The sequence below is a fragment of the Brachycentrus maculatus genome, unplaced genomic scaffold, assembly GCF_059751285.1.
Source record: "Brachycentrus maculatus isolate JH-2025_06_01 unplaced genomic scaffold, ASM5975128v1 h1tg000173l, whole genome shotgun sequence".
Classification (NCBI taxonomy): Eukaryota; Metazoa; Arthropoda; class Insecta; order Trichoptera; family Brachycentridae; genus Brachycentrus; species Brachycentrus maculatus.
Genome location: NW_028280926.1, coordinates 3,389,154 through 3,406,681, shown reverse-complemented (window position 1 = coordinate 3,406,681; position 17,528 = coordinate 3,389,154). Strand labels below are relative to the sequence as shown.

The following is a 17,528-nucleotide window of genomic DNA, read 5'->3' as shown; positions in this document are numbered from 1 at the left end:
ATCACGCGTGAAAATAAGAAGGCCATATGTCCATATTAATAAAATAATGTAAATCTACGCGCGAACGTAATCCGCAAACGTATGTACGTGTACCGCTAGAAATTCATTCATAGTAAATCGCGTAGACGTAAGGTCAAGCGTGTAGAGATTGCATACATATTAATGGACTGCGAACTATTGATATTTCAACAGATTTTACATATATTGAATATTATACCCACACGTGTGTTCCGATTTTACGTATTGTTAAATGGTCGGTCTAGAATTATAATGTACCATCTTAATTTACTATAAGACCAAAAACACGAAATAAAATAAATCTAACATACGTACGGCCTTCTGTAAAGCACTTGTACAATTTATTAACACTTTTTTGATACAAAGAAGACTCGCCGAATACTATTGTCAACATTTTAAGTGCGTTGGAGCACTTTATTCCATTTTTAACGCAAAATTTAATACATATTCTTTAATCCATTTTTTTCTAAAGTAAAAAATCGGTTATTGAATATACACAGCCTGCGAAAATTCAAAATTCACCTCTTTTGGTAAAAAGAACATTGATTATTTTCCAATAAAGTTGTACAATCTACTTCCATCATTTATAAATCTAATTTATACGTCCAAATATAGATAAAGAATAATATGGATGTCTGGGCATTAACAGGGCTTATGACATGTCATAGGTTGGTTAAGTGATCACTTTACGTACGTGCAACATTCTCCAGTGATCCTTAATCAGCCTATGACAGACCATAAACCCTGCAAATAACCAGAATTCTATATTCTTCTTTGTTTATGGTAAGATTTAAAAAATATATAAATAACTCCTTAGTGGAGAAAAGCCAGATTTGTGAACAAGTATTTACACACACTCAAAATGTTGTGAAATATTGCTTGTTTAACCTCTATCCTTTTTTTAATTAAAGTTTTCCAACTTAATAACGTACAATTGTGGGTTATCACCGTTGTTTTGCGTTAGGTGATTTGAATAGATCGTCTCTAAGATAACATCTAAAAATGGACATAACGCAATACAGTTCTGGTCGGTCTCCGCATGAGTCACAACGTTGTGCGGGGTTTATCCTATTCTGCGATCGCTTTCGTATTAAATCGCAATATCGATACCGATATCGATATGTTCCGTACCGTCACGAGTTTGTTGATACATGAACTTTATTGTTGACATCTCTAATACTATGTATCTCATCCCCACAGTTTCAGGCATTCGGACAAAATTTGAGCGCGGATGAAAAGGGTTAATTTATTTATTCATTTATTTTAAACTTCATGTACAGAAAAAATGTACATTTACTGGCTTATTGCTAAGAGGTTATATCGTTCAACCAACCAAAAAAGAATATTTATTTATTTATTTATGGATTAGGCGTTTAATTTGTAATACAGCTCCATTTTTATTTATATGTTAAATGTTGAAATCAAACATTGATTATTTGAGTCTACTAAACTGTAATTTGTTTTTAAAAAAATTGTTACAATTGTTTCACCTTGTTATGACCATTCGTTAGAAAATGCCATAACAAGGCGAAACAATTATCACCAATCTATTGTTATCTGTTTTTTAACAATGAATTACTATTTAGTAGACTGCGTTTTATTTTAATATTCAATACATAAAAAAATAGACTAGTCTTGATTGGTTAAAACGTTTGATATCTTATAAACCGTTTGCAATCAGAGGGTAGATAGTGCTTGAACATAAAGTATAAACGAGAAAAGAAAATCATAAATTACAATTTACTGCTGTGTAAATGAAGCAACTATTTGAAATTATATTTATGAAAATTACAAATTGATGATAATATGGAAGGCAAATGAAGAAGGGAGTTTAGGGAAGGATGTATAGGAAAAACTAAGGAAAAAAGGTTTGATGGACAGTTAGGATTCTAATGATAGATGTAAGTTTTGTACTGACATTTCTTGTTGGAACTGCATTTTATAGAATAAAATAACAACATTGTAGTTTTTCCATATGATTTTTATTTGACCAGCAACCGGGATTTGTCGTAACAGACGTCATCAGAGTGGTCAGTCTACATGTTTTTCGAGGAATATCCATGTCGATTGTCTGGTTTACAATATGATCAAGTTCTCTGGGTCCTATGTGTTCATACAATCTCAATAGCCTTTCCTCTGTTTACCTATTGAAGTATTAAAATGTTACTCTGCCAGGCCCTATTTATTAAAACTAATCTAACCTAACCTTACCTAACCGTCTGACAGCTTGTTTTTGGTTGTTTTTATAGAATACCATCGTACAAAATATAACAGACTGGTCAGTCTGATTATGTCAGTTACGATGAACCCCGGTTGGTGGTCAAATAAAATCGGTTGGTGGTGGAAAAAACTACATAAGTAGATGTTATTTTATTCTATAAAATGATATATCGCTCACTCCTTTGAAGAACGTCATAAATCAAAAAACTTGATTTTCTAGGAGAACGTTTTTAAAGTTTAAAAATATAAAACAATGTATTAAAAATAAATATCAAGCCACTTACTGAACTATTTACTGTGCAACAGATCTTTTTAGGTAAAACCTGAAGGTTTTTTCTCCATTTGAAAAATATTTTGTATATTTAAAAAAATAATTAAACAAAACATTTTCTTCAAAATGCAAAAACTACACTTTATGCCCTGTAGCCTGTAAATACTAAGTTAAAAATATGCCGCTTTTGCTGGGATATAGTACATTTTCTGGGCATTCCGAAAACATGCACAACTGAAAATTTACGATTTTTTATTTATGACGTTCTTGAAAGGAGTGAGCGATATGTCATGGATGTTAATGCAAATATTACACAAAACGTTTTCAGTAAGAATAAAATGATTTTTTCATTACTTTAAAAACAAGGCGTACAAAGGCAGTAGGTAGTGAAATAGTTTATGTTGTTCTATGCACATTTAACATGGTTGGCATGTATTACGTAAATTGAAGCTTATGATTTTCGTCCGAGTTATTAAAGCAATATGAAGTTCTGCAACATAAACGTAATCTCAAACGGAAACTGAAATTGGTAATATTACTCTCAATGTGTTCATTTACCAGTCCAGGATATTAAATTCATATTATGAAAGATTTGACGTTTAATTTGTAGAACTCCATTTTGATTTATACATAAAATATTTTTATAAAAACCTGATTTTTAAGGTCAAATAAAAATTCTTCTAGAGACATTAGTTTGAAAATGTCATAACAAGGTGAAAAATTTGTCATAAATTAATTTTATATGTTTTTAGTAATAAAATACAATTTAGTAGACTCTATCAGTATTTGATTTTAATATTAAATTTATATCGTATTAAAATACCACTTGTCTTCATTATTTTATTCTGACCCCCTTGGAAGTCGAACTCGGGATTTCCAGAGGGTAGCCTAACGCGCTAAATTCTACTTTATGCAGGAGAACAAGCTTTCAATAGGCGTATGTAGTAAAATAGTCAAAGAGATTATTAATAAACATGAAACGACAAAAATTTGAATGATAAAAAAATACTTATTACATATTTTATCTTCTTCCTGGCTCCATCCCAACTTATCGTCTATGTAGACTGTTGGGGTCAGCTCTCCTCATCCTCAGATTGTAAGTCCTTTTGTCATGGGCAACATCACCTAGGCCATGCCTTCGAATCATATTTTCTTCATGGAGCAACCATGAATTCTCTGATCTTTATCTAGATGTTTTCAGGAATATCCAAGGCGATTGCCTGGTTCACAATATGTTCAGGTTCTCTGGGTGCTAAGTACCCAAACAATCTAAATTCCCTTTCCTCTGTATACCTATGATCTTGGCATGTTTCTCTGCCAGGCCCCATTTAAAACTGAGTAACCGCCTTACAGCTAGCTTTTGGATATTTTGATAGAATACTATCGTACCAAATATAAAAATGAGTAGGTAAAGTGACGATTTTAAAAATAGCGGAAATAAATTACATGAAATTGTAAATGAAATCGCTTATTTTTTACCGCTTGAGCTATATTTATTTTGACGACTAGTTTTGGAAGATACAGATGCTAGCATCTTCGAGTTTGAATATAAATTGACGTTTATATTCAGACCCGATGATGGAAGCATCTATAGCTTCCGAAACTAGCCGTTAAAATAAATATTACTCAAGTGGTAGAAAACAAGTGTTTTCATTTACAATTTCATCATTTCTTTACCACAAGGTCAATATTGAAACAGCAAATAAAATATTCGTGAATGACAAAATTGGGATTCGAATTTACAAACTATGCTCGCGTAGCTCCCCACACGACATTCCACCACCGCGACATAACTTGAAATGAGAAATTTTGTTCCAGGGACAACAGAGAGACCACTTGACCAGCTCGAGGCAGCAAGCATACGGTTCTGAAACCAGCGATTTGATTGGCTTCGGGGCCAGGAGTGCCGCCGGTGGGGGGTATATAAAGGATGCGGAGACGCAGACGCACGGCACTCCTCCGCTGTCCAGGTCGTCCAGCTGCACGTGGGCTTCAGAATGCTCCTCATCATTATTCAATACTGGTAAGACATCTCTAGAATTTTGCCTAGAATTTTTCAACCAGTCTGGTTGTGGTCCCGTGGTTAGTGTCAAGGACTCTCGAGTTAGAGTCTCTCGGTTCGAACCCACTCTACCACAATTTGATACCTATTTCAAATAATGAGCCGATTAGGCTCACAGAAATACGTAGTATGAAATTGAAGTATTTTTGTAAATAGTAAAAACACAAATACAACTATTTAAAAAACATGTTTTACTGTTTTGAATTACAATTTTACTTGGTTAATACCGGGTAAAATTAAATTTCAAAATGGATAAATATTACCACAATGTGACTGCCGAACCAATTAATGAAATTATTTTATTGTATTTGGTAAATTTGATCGTTAATTTTATGTAAGCAAGGTTACGTTTATTATATGGAAGCCAAACCTACGCTTTAGGTACCAGTTGGGATGATAATAAATATTAGAGTACAGAATCCCTAAAAATATATATTTGACCCCCCTCGGAATGGAACCCAGGACCACTGAATACAGCCAATATACTACGAAGGTTGATATTAGGAATTCAGCTTGATAAGAACAAAAACAATGTTATCAGGTCCATTATTTTATCAATATATAGATTACTTAGAAAAAACCAATGAAAATAAAATTAATTTATTCCTTAAAAAAATAATAATAATAACAATAATAAATAACAGACAATCATTTACCAAAACTGTAATTAACATATATGCAGTGTATATGTAATACATATTTTTGTAGGCATCTACATATATATATATATATATATATATATATATATATATATATATATATATATATATATATATATATATATATATATATATATATATATATATATATATATATATATATATATATATATATATATATATATATATATATATATATATATATATATATATATATATATATATATATATATATATATATAATATATATATATATATATATATATATATATATATATATATATATATATATATATATATATATATATATATATATATATATATATATATATATATATATATATATATAAAAATATATATGTATATATATATATATATATATATATATATATATATATATATACACATATATATATATATATATATATATATATATATATATATATATATATATATATATATATATATATATATATATATATATATATATATATATATATATATATATATATATATGTGTTTATTTTTAATCAATAATTTTTAATCCGTCTGCTGATCTGAAAGTACTCCTTGTAACTATAATTAATAAAAATATTCTCAAGTATCATTAATAAAAAGATAAAGAAAACATTGAATGATATTTTTTCTGAGTTTTCTGATATTCCTTTGTTCTCCTTTCTTACACTTGCAGATAAAGCTCTGCATTTCCTTTTTTTTTTTTTAAAAAATAAATGTTCGTCGATTTTGTATTTTGTCCATTCTACTAAAATAATGACATCAGCGCAGTGCGGGTATATGAAATAATAAATATTTTAATAGAGTTTAAAACTAGTTTCATGGGTTCATGAATAGTGATGTGTTTTTTGTTTGAATTATCATCATACAAATAAAGCACGTGGGTAATGAGAGTTATTTAAATGTATATGAAGCTAACTAACTTGTGTTTCAAAATAAAACTAAAAAAAAAAAATAATGTCTAAAAAGCAATTTAAAAGCAACATTTTATTGTTTATATTTAAAAATGCTTCCCCAAGGTAAAACAGCTGTTATAAAAATTCAGTAAAATCACAAGCCGTAATTTGATTTGTACAACATTTATAATTACAAATAATGCATTTGATTTTCTGACTTAAGAGGCAACATAGTATTTTCATGGGTATTTCCTTAAAACATTGACTGCTTTAAACAAAATTGTGAAACAGCTTTAACTGAAACGGAAAAACCTGATTTCATAATTGATTCGGCAGTCATTTTGTGTCAATATCGATCCATTTTTAACTTAAGATTTTCTTGATAAATACCACTATTTCCTAAAATCTAAATTAAACACCGTACAAACGGTTTTTGAAAATGATGCGGAATGCAGTGAAAAATGTGTCACAATAGATTTTAAGTGATATTTATCAATTAAAACTTATTTTTTGACATTTCATCAAAGATGAAGAAGAATGTGAAAGTCTGGGCATTGTGTGTGATTATAAACCAGGATTCGGACCTCACATACTAATAAAAGAGTTTCTGCTCAATAAAAAGCTTCTTTTCATCTCACCAATAGATGTCTCTAGTGAAGTTCTAGTGATTCAAGAACAATGTTTCAAAATTATTTCATATATATAGAACTTCCAAGAATTTGAGTAGTGTGATCACTTAAACCAGCCTATGACGGTCGTCAGCCCCGTAAATACCCAAACTTTCATATAATTTTTCATCTTTTATGAGATGTCAAAAAATAATATGAAAATAACTCCTGTAATTGGATATAATCCAGATTTTGTGAACAAGTATTTGGACACATTCAAAATGTTGTAAATAAAACTTACATTTGAAATTTCTAACTGTTCAAGGAATTGTGTCCACGATGGTTCGCGTAACTGAATAACAGATACATGGTTTCTCTCAGTGTTTACAGCACGGGGTCCGTTCAACATGAACAATACCATTTAAACAGTTAGGATTAGCAATTAACATTCGCTACCGACCTCTGACCTTTGACACGCCAGGTAACATTGTCCGTGCAAACCATCGCGGCAATAAATTATTAAGAAAGCAACCGAGATACATCGCGACTCACTTGCTACTTAGTTACATTTAATTACAAGAGCTTTAGAAAGTCGACGATAATTTAAATGTTCTTTTTAATTTTAATCACATGCAAGTGAAACATGTGTCTATAAAAATAAATAAATAAAAATTTAGCTTAATAAAAAACTTAAATTATCTTAAGTACTCACGTTACTCACGAAAAAAGTAAATATGCTCATGAATATTGTTATTTTTTGTGCTGGCAAAACATGCCACAAATCCTAGTACCACATATACATATTTTCAACTTCAAAGCCCTCACATATGCAAAAAAAAAATTAAATATATAAAAAATATACGTCTGTGTTGTATATTCATAGTATAAACTTTTTTAAACTCTAAAAAAAATATTCTCAAATTGGCTATTAGGACCCATTACATTGCACTGGTACTCTTGAATGCAGGTCTGATTTCTTAGTTTTATTTTGAGCTTTTAGATTTTTTCCAATTATATATGTTTTTGACTAAAAAATAACTACATAGTAGTATGTAGTTATTTTTTATGTAACAATTAATATTTAATTATAAAATAAATTGTTCCATTCCTACTTATTTACTGCTATATAAGACAGTGAAAGCGCACAGTTTTAAATTACTTGTCCATTAAAAATATTAATTTTAATATTTATTTGACTCTTCGTTAATGTAATATTTAACTCAATTGTTATAAAATTAACCATCCAAAATTGTGTCAATATCCAACAATGGTACGCGTACCCTATATTATACTGAATATAATAAAATAAAATATATTGATAACATTTTGAGTGCCATCAAATTCTGTGAAAAAGTGTCTCGTGAAAATTATTGTAATTCTTGTACAATGTTTCGAAATTTCTCATATATATCGAATTAGAGTAGTGTGGTTATCAATCATGGGTAGAATTGGTGAATGTCACAATCGGTATGTGGATGTATCGATGTACCGATTACCAAAAAAATGTCAGGGTATTAGTCAAAATACGGTGAACTTCTGAACCATTATACATACAGCTTTAATGCAAAAGCTAAGATTGATTCTAAAATATCGTAATTTTAAAATGAAATAAATTTAAATTCTAACAAATTATTCCATATTCTTCTTCATTTTTGTTGAGAAGACAAAAAATGAAATAAATTATTTTACTCACAACCTAATTCTTCCTTAGGTTCAACCAACGCTTCCGTGTCTGATGATGAGGCAGCCGTGGACGATGACAACCGCTCATCGTCATCGTCGGGGGCTGGGGAGACGGGCGGAGTGAGGGGTGATGACGTAGGGGGCGCCAGAAGAGGGGAGGGAAAGGACGACGACGAGGTGGCGGGAGGGGAGGAGTCTGGCATAGGAACAGCATCTCCTCCCCCAAGAGGGAGAAAGGACCAAGAGAAAGGTGAATATTTCGAACGATTTATTTTAAAAACTACTCTTCTTCACCTACGCTGATTTCCTGATACTTGATACATATCTTATGGCATGTTGAAGTATGCAAATTGTTCAATTGATTCTTGTGTTATATTATATTGCATAAGTTTTTCTTACAATGATTAAAGAAAATACCACCATGTTTTATACCACTTGAGTATATATATGGTATACCACTTGTTTTATACTCAAGTGGTATAAAACAAGTGTTTTCTTTAATCATTGTAACATGTTAATGCACAAAGTTAATGCCGAAACAATAAATAAAATAAGATTTTCATCTTTTTATTGTGACTCTTCAATTACTGAATATTGGATAGTATACTGAAATATCTTATTGAATGATTTCCGAAGATACGTTGTGGCAAATTTTATAAACTTTATAAAATAAATCAACTTTGTTTGAAATATCTTCGATTATTCGACGATTCTTCGTTTGGTCAATGAAATTGTCGGTTTGCTGATTCAATTGTTTATTGATTTTTGAGTTGTATTGCTTGTTTATTGATTTTTGTGTTAGATTGCATTAGTTTTTCTTCTTTTTCGTGTGTCTTTTCAATTACTGAATATTGGATGGCACACTGAAATATCCTGAACGACCCCTCGTCATGTCAAAGACATCCTCAGCCTGTTGATTCTCAGGACTTCTTTTTATGCCTCTTCTGTGGTCCACTTTTCTCAACTTTATTATCTTTAGAAGTTGGTACCAGTCATGTCTTAGAATGTGTCCCTGATATTCAACTTACCACAACTACAAATAGCAGGTAGACAAACAAAAGAGGTATTATATTTCAAAGTGTATCAAATAATATCAGGAAGGGAAAGAAGACAGAAAGATTTGAAGTGTGTTTCTGAACAGTTTTGTCCATTCAAAGTTTTTTAGCAATCAAACATAAATTTGCTAAAGAAATATATTTGTTGACATGTCAATATGGATATTTTCCAAAACTTGAGTTATTTGGTTTGCAATTATAGATAGAATGTTGATTGTTGTGTAATGTGATAACTTAAACCATGCAATGACAGGTTGTAGACCCTTTAAATGGCCTGACTTCCACATGTTCTTCATTATAGGCTTTTTCATCTATATTGAGATAAGCATTTTCGTCAAAATTAAGAAAAGTGTGTTTAGATGGTTTGGGCATGTGAACGGAATGAGTGAAGAGAGAATAGTAAAACAAATTTCAAAGGCGAATATGGTTGGTAATAGTAACTGAGAAAGACCGAGGACAGCTTGACATAATCAAATATTTGAAATACTTGAAAGGGGTCAAGTCAGGAGTTGGAATAATCGGCGGGTATGTATGATATGTATGTATGATATGTATGTATGATATAAGAGGTGTATGAATATGGAAAAGGCGAAGATTGTCTGCAAAGACAGACCCGTGTAGCGTTATATTCTCTCTGCCTACCGCTAAGGTGAAGTGGCATGATGATTAATTAGTTAGTCTTTTTATTTATGATAATCTTGATATAAATATTTGGAATAGACTCGTACAATATATTGTGAAATCTGTTGATAATTGAGATTCTCTTAATATTTGTGCGCTTATTTCTGTTTGACGATAGAATGACGTCAAACAGATTATGACAATACAAACGAGTTTATTTGTTCAACCTAGTTCCGACACAACCCTGAGAGCTTTAATAATCGTGATGATACCGTTAGTACCACCCACCCTAGTCTTATTAATTAATACATACTTCGGTGGGGTCATTAGTGTACGTTTAGCACATAACTCCGTAGTATCCCAGGAAAGGCTGCTTATTGTTGAACATACGAACTGAGTTAGGAAATATTCATGTCTATTTGTTGGGTAAATTTAATGTCATATAGACTACATATGAGTATTTTATTCCATTCTCATTGCATGAAAAGAAAAATATAGTCTTTATGTCTTCTTCTTCCTGGCTGCATCCAAACTTCATAATCTCTGTTGATTGCTGGGCTCAGATATCCTCGTCCTAAGGTTGCAGGTCCTTCTATCATGGGCTACGTCACCTTGGCCATGCCTTTGAATCATATTTTCTTTCTGCAGCATCCATCATTCTTTGGTCTTCCTCTAGTTGTCTTTCGAGGAAGATCCATGGAAACTACCTGGTTCACAATATGATCAGGTTCTCTGCGTCCTATGTGTCCATACCAACTCAATTGCTTTTCCTCTACCTTTCTATTTATGTTTATTACACCTAGGCTTACACGTATGCGTGAATTCTTTATTTTGTCTTAAAGAGGCACAAAATAATACAAAAATATATTCTGTGTATATAAAAATGAGTTTGTGTATATTTATATGTATGTTTGTATATATCGCTCACTTTTTTCAACAACGTCATATATATTTTATTTATTGTTTCGGCATTAACTTTGTGGTAAGACATGTTACAATGATTAAAGAAAACACTTCGTTTTTTACCACTTGAGTTTTATTATAGACTACATGTTTCAGAAGTTAAACTTCCACCATTGAAACTTTCATCATGATGGAAGTTTAACTTCTGAAACATGTAGTCTATAATAAAACTCAAGTGGTAAAAAACGAAGTGTTTTCTTTAATCATTGTAACGTCATATATCAAAAATCGTCAATTTATAGTTGTGTATGTTTTCGGTATGCCCAGAAAATGTACTATATCCCAGCAAAAGCGGCATATTTTTAACTTAATATTTACCCGGTACAGGGCAGAAAGTGTTGTTTTTTGCATTTTGAAGAAAAAGTATTTTTTAAATATACTTAATATTTTTCAAATGGAGAAAAAACATTCAGGTTTTACGCAAAAAGAATATTTTCAATACATTTTATTATATTTTCAAATTTTAAAAACGATCTCCTGAAAAATCAAGTTTTTTGGACGTTGTTTAAAGGAGTGAGCGATATATATGTACAAACATACATATAAATATACATACAGTATTTTGTATACACAAAGACTATATTCAACCGATTGCGATAAAACTTATAAGAGTTATTATGTCTACGCACAAAGCGGTTCCAAGAATGGGAGCAAAGAGAAATATGCATAACTATTTTCACATTATGACAGTTTTCTTACACCATTTTGACATTTGGAAGCAAAGAAGAATCTCATCTCATTTATTTAATTAACCAGACTTCCGTATTCCTTTGAACTTTTTATATGTTAGTAACTTCTTTTTCTGTATTGAAATAGTAATAAATCTTTAATAATTGGTTTCAAAACTCATCAGAACGTTACACGTATAACTCTGACCTTTAGAGCTTTGAATAAAATAATTAAAGCATTTTTATCCATATTGAATTTAAATCTACGTGCAAATTTTCTTTTACGTTCGAAATTCCCTATATAAATTTAATATTCTTATCACTTTTTCAATTTATAATCAAATTCGCTATTCAAATTTATTACCATATTCACAATTCAAGTAAAGAAGGAATATTTACTAAATTATGATGTCGATATGAGCTTTATCTAAGTTTAAAAAAAATGTTCACAGGTCAAAGCGGTCTTAATAAATGCAGAAGGAAAGAAACTTGGGAAAGGCTAAGAAGACGACAAAGCAACACATCCAGGCACCCTCAGTACTTTAGAGCCTCTTCTGGTAACGACGTATGGGTCAGGCGCGAGAGTGTTACAACTCAAACAATATCCCCAGAGGACTTGGACCACCTAGTTTCTGACCACAATTGTAACATGTCTTCCAACGAGAACCTTCTCTTAGAAGATTCATTCAACGATACTTCAATGAGTGAAAACTCGTTGCGCAGAAACATGTTTTACAGAAAGTATAACGAAGTCAACCAATCGTCCAGTGGTATCGAAAGCTCCACGAATATAGCCGAGGAAACGGATGAAGCTTCCGTTTTTGACTCAAGTATAACATCGATTCCTAGTACATATTCAACATTCAAGACTGCGAAACCAGTTCGACCAACGCACTTGAAACTTCAAACGAATTTCTCCAAGTCACCCAACGCTGATAGTCCAAATTCATCCGCCGATTGTTTGGACGATTCGAGAAGTTTCAAAGACTTTTTGGAAGCTGTCGGTAGAGAACAGCCTTCTCCATCGTCAGCTTCTTTGAAGATGTCCATAGCTCCGATGAGTTTGGATTTAGGAAGCAAGTGTTCAAGTGTGCCAGCTTTGCTGAAGAGGAGGATGCTTGATGGCGGTATGCAGAAGCGAGTTGGGACTGCCGAGAGTGAAGAATGTGTAAGTAGTACTAATATCTTCTAACTTACAATCATACCGCATTCCTACAGTCGTTGGCGAAGAGAATAGAACCCCACACCCATCTGTCTTTGCATCCACATTCATGCAACTACTCATACATACTCGCCGGTGGGTTCCGTCTCCTTACCTGACCACTTTTAATAATACTTGATAATGCCAAGTTTTCCTTGGTCTTTCTCTGCTCCTATATCCACCTACATACATTCATCTCGTAAACTTATTTAACTGTCCTTTCTTCACTCATTCGATTCACAAGTCCAAACTTCAACACACGTTTTATTTTACTTTTTCAATATTATCGATTACGCTTATCTGAGCCCTGCATCATTTGCTTAAGAAACTATTCAAACATCTATAATATGTGCAAGAATATTAATTTGCCGCACATATGTATGAGAGATTGCATTTCGAATGCATTCAGTCTACTTTCATCCTTCTTTTTCTAACTCCACGCTTCCTTCCAAACTTAAATATACTTCAGATACATGGGTTTTGGAAAAGGGGAGAACATTGACATTTTAATAATTTTCGGAATCGGTATTCTACAAATTAGTTCACTTATGTACATATGTATGCATGGGTATATTTATATACTATGTAAGTGCGTGAATAATTTTGGTTCTGTCTTGGAACAGGAAAGCCTATTTAGACAGAAGCAGTAATCGTTTACATTATTCTGACAACATTTTGTGAAGAATTTATGAAGGTGTTCATGGACATAAAAAAACTACAGGTTATTATGGTGATACGTAATTCAGTTGGTTGGGAGATTGAATAAATTTAACGTCAGAAATTTAAGAAGAATGCAAGCAACCTTCTTTTCATTTCGTGATGATGGAGATTATGCAAATTTGTCTTTAAAGCAAACTGTCGACGTTCATTTGCGTTTTCCATATCACTGATCACATCTCCTTTAAATTTATCTGCTTTGACGTATTTTCAGAATGTGAATTTTAATAAGGCTGGATCGATTTAAAATTTTAAAGTAAGATTTAACTTAATAGCTTTCATAGCAGTGTGGTTGTCAATCATGGGTTGAATTGGTGAATGTTACACGTGTGTAAAGTGATCACTTAATCCAGCCTATGATGGTTGCAAGCCCCGTAAATGCCCAGACTTCCATATCCTTCTTCATCTATGTTGAGATGTCAAATAATAAAAGTTTCAAAAAGTTATGAACCGTTGAATGGGATCCACCACAAATGATAACGTATAAATTATCATTATTTATCTTTTTTACAGTTGCCGCAAAAGCAGAGAGCGCAGTCAGAAAAACAATTAGCAGGTGAGTTCACATTATCTATAGGTAAAATAAAAATGTAAAAATTACTTTGTTGAAAATCAAAAAATTGCATCTAAAATGATTCACAATTGCTTTAAAATATTGTATATATTGATGTGAAGAAAAGGTATAAAGTTACGTCATATTAAAGCATAACGTGTGTCGGGTTGTGGTCTCGTGGTTAGTGTCGCGGAATCTTAAGTCAGAGTTTCTCGGTCCGAACCCACTCTACCACAATGGGATACCTATTTCTAATATTGAGCCATTTAGGCTCACAGAAATAGTATTAACTTGAAATATTTGTGTAAATAATAAAATCACGAATATAAAAAAAATCGCTATACTTATGTTGTTAAACACCCCTAAAGCGATTTTACGTGAAAACAGAGCTTTATAAATTTTCCAATAAATAAATAAAAATTAAATAAGTACATGTTTTTATCTCATATATAAATAATCGTAAGAGTTGGTTTGTTCGTCTCCTTATATCTTCTAAAGTAGTTCACGGATTCCTTTGAAATTTTGATACAATGTTACATTTGAAAACATTCGTGCTTTTAAATTACCTATGACAGGTGTTTTTACATGTTTTAAAAACTTTTTACTGAAATGGCAACGCCATCTGTTGAATGTTACAGCAATACGCACAAAACCTAGCATTTCTCAAAGCAGACAGCGTGTTTCTTGACATTTGTTGTCACTTACCATTATCAATGTATTCAATTGCATTGTTGTTTTATATATGTATTTGGAAAGCTGAGATCTCAAACGCACAAACGTATTGGATTTTGTTTTCTTTTTTTTTAGAATAATTATTTGAGAAAAAAAAAATCAATTGTTAAAACTCTTTCCCTTTCAAAAACTTTTTTTGTACAATAGTGATGTAACTATTCTGTTTATAATACCATATATTAATTTCGAAAAAATTCAATTAAAAAACGATGTTTTAAAAAAAAAAAACAATTACGTCGTATGTTACTTACATTTAAAGAAAATTAAGTTGTGATTTATCGTATATTGGGGCTTTATATTTTTATCGATTCACAAGCATTATAAAATTGAACATTTTAGATAAATATTTTATTTCTTTTCCATTTAACCATACTGAGACATATACCGCATAGCTGGGTATAGATAGTTTTTGATAATTGTTTAATTTTTTTTAATGAAGGTCACCGCATAAAATTGGAGTTTATTGTTTGAATGCCACCAATTCCATTCGACAAAGAGATTCATTTATATGGGAAACCGCATGGAATAAAGCGATTATCGATAAATGTCTCACCATTTTTCAACATGGTATTATTCTTACAAATTCCCCACGTGAATCGAACCGGAATGGGGGCATTAAGGCTTTATTCGTATAAGGGTTAAATAAATTTCTTACTGACGCAACATAAAAACGTAACATATACGGAATTTAGTTTATTGTGTTCATATGTTGGAAATTCGGATTAAATTTGCCGAAATTTCGATACGAGCGAGTACGGATACTTTTAACATACAATTTATTTCAATTGAACCGAGGGCACAATAGCAAAACATGAGCTTTTACGAAACGACTCTTTTTAGGAATTACTTTTTTATAATTTTTTTTCGTATTTTTTTCATGATTTGTTTGGTTCTGTTTCAAAGCTGGCCATTTCCAAATATGATTGTTTAAATCGACGTTTTTATCACGTTTTCAAAATAAATAAAAAATAATGCCTACCTTTTACTACCAAATGATTTGACTCTGTTTTTATGTATTTAATACAATATATGTACATATTTTTGAATGCATTGCCTTATAAACTAGCGTCAGTCCTTGTTCTAAGTAACACAAAATTCATATGTTTTTGTTCGAATCAACAATATTTTAAAAGAAACATTATAATATAAATTAAAAATAGGAATATTTACAATTTTTAATGAAGTTTTTTTCGTCCGACAGCATTCATCAACTTTTTCGAATTTCCCAATTAAAACAAATTTTAATTATAAAATTTAAAATGATATGTGAACCCTGAGTAAATGTGAATGTTGAAATCAACCACAATTAACTACTTCACTATGGTCCGCCTTCATAGTATGGTGGTTAGGGCGTTAAGCTACCATGCTGGAGGTCCCGGTTTCGAATTCAACTAACTAACCATCACGCCGCTTCCCCGCAGGGGTAGGCAGAGAGAATTGAACGCCACACCACTCTGTCTTTGCAAACATTCTTCGCCTCTTCTACATTCATGCATATCCTCGAAACATTTACATGTAAACATTACATTTAACAAATAAAATAAATAAAATAATTTACGTTGACATTTCAAAATTTCGTCCGCCTCCGTAGTGTAATGGTCAGCACGCTCGGCTACCGTTCTGGAGGTCCCGAGTTCGATTCCCAAGGGGGGTAAAAATAAATATAAGTAATTTTTTCACTGTAATATTTATTCAATATCACCATGGACTGGTACCTGAAGCGGAGGGCTGATCACCTTTCCTTCATGTGTAAAACGATCATGATAACACTGCGTTTATAAGACACAGTGCCCTACGCACCATTGGGGTGCGGATAAGGGTTTTATTTTTAATTTATTTTTATTATCAAAATTTAAATTGATTGTTTCTATAGAGCTTAATGAACCAAAGTTCACATTTAGGCCGGCTCAAAAGTGAACTTTTCAAGTTTTATTATCGCGAACAATAGCCGATTGTTACCCATCGGCGTTTCTCTCTCACCGGGCAGTCGGTTGATAGATTTCGACCGGAATTAGAACCATTCTTGTAGAAAACATAAGCCGGTAGGGGTACGAGCTGCTCCGAACGCGTCCTCTTTAAGCTTTCCGCCATAGTAAACACCCTGTAGTTGCCTGTGTATTGTGTACTGATGAGCACCCTTGGGGGTGGCAGGCTGTAGTCTGCGGAGGCTGTATGGGGGGCTACCTTCTGTTACAGGTCACTGGTCGACAAGAATAGGATCGGAAAGACGTGTGGTTCGGAAATTTGTGATCGTAGATTAATTTATTTATTTATTATTATTCAATTAATCAATTTTTCAATTTATTTATTTATTTATCCTAGGTAAATTTTTCATTATTAAAAACCTATTTAGGTGACTATTATTCCTCTTTTATTAATTACATTTAATTTATTTATTGATTTGGCGTTTAATTTGTAGAACTCCATTTTAATTTATGTATTAATTTTAAATCAAACACAGATTTTTTGAATATACTAAGTTGCATTTTATTAACAAAAACACATAAAAAACTATATTGTGACAATTGTTTCGCCTTGTTAGGGCATTATCAAACGAATGTGAAGATCAAATATATATGTATATAT

General features: G+C 31.6%; 1 protein-coding gene across 1 annotated transcript in view; it reads left to right on the top strand.

The window, feature by feature from the left end:
- LOC148308236 (rho GTPase-activating protein 7-like) overlaps window positions 1-17,528 on the top strand; it is a 449,904-nt gene that overhangs the window by 158,135 nt on the left and 274,241 nt on the right. Inside the window, exons 5-8 of the mRNA XM_088262080.1 lie at window positions 4,328-4,532; window positions 8,461-8,682; window positions 12,192-12,907; window positions 14,171-14,213. Of these exons, the coding sequence (XP_088118206.1) occupies window positions 4,328-4,532; window positions 8,461-8,682; window positions 12,192-12,907; window positions 14,171-14,213 (1,186 nt within the window). The remainder of the gene's footprint in view (window positions 1-4,327; window positions 4,533-8,460; window positions 8,683-12,191; window positions 12,908-14,170; window positions 14,214-17,528) is intronic.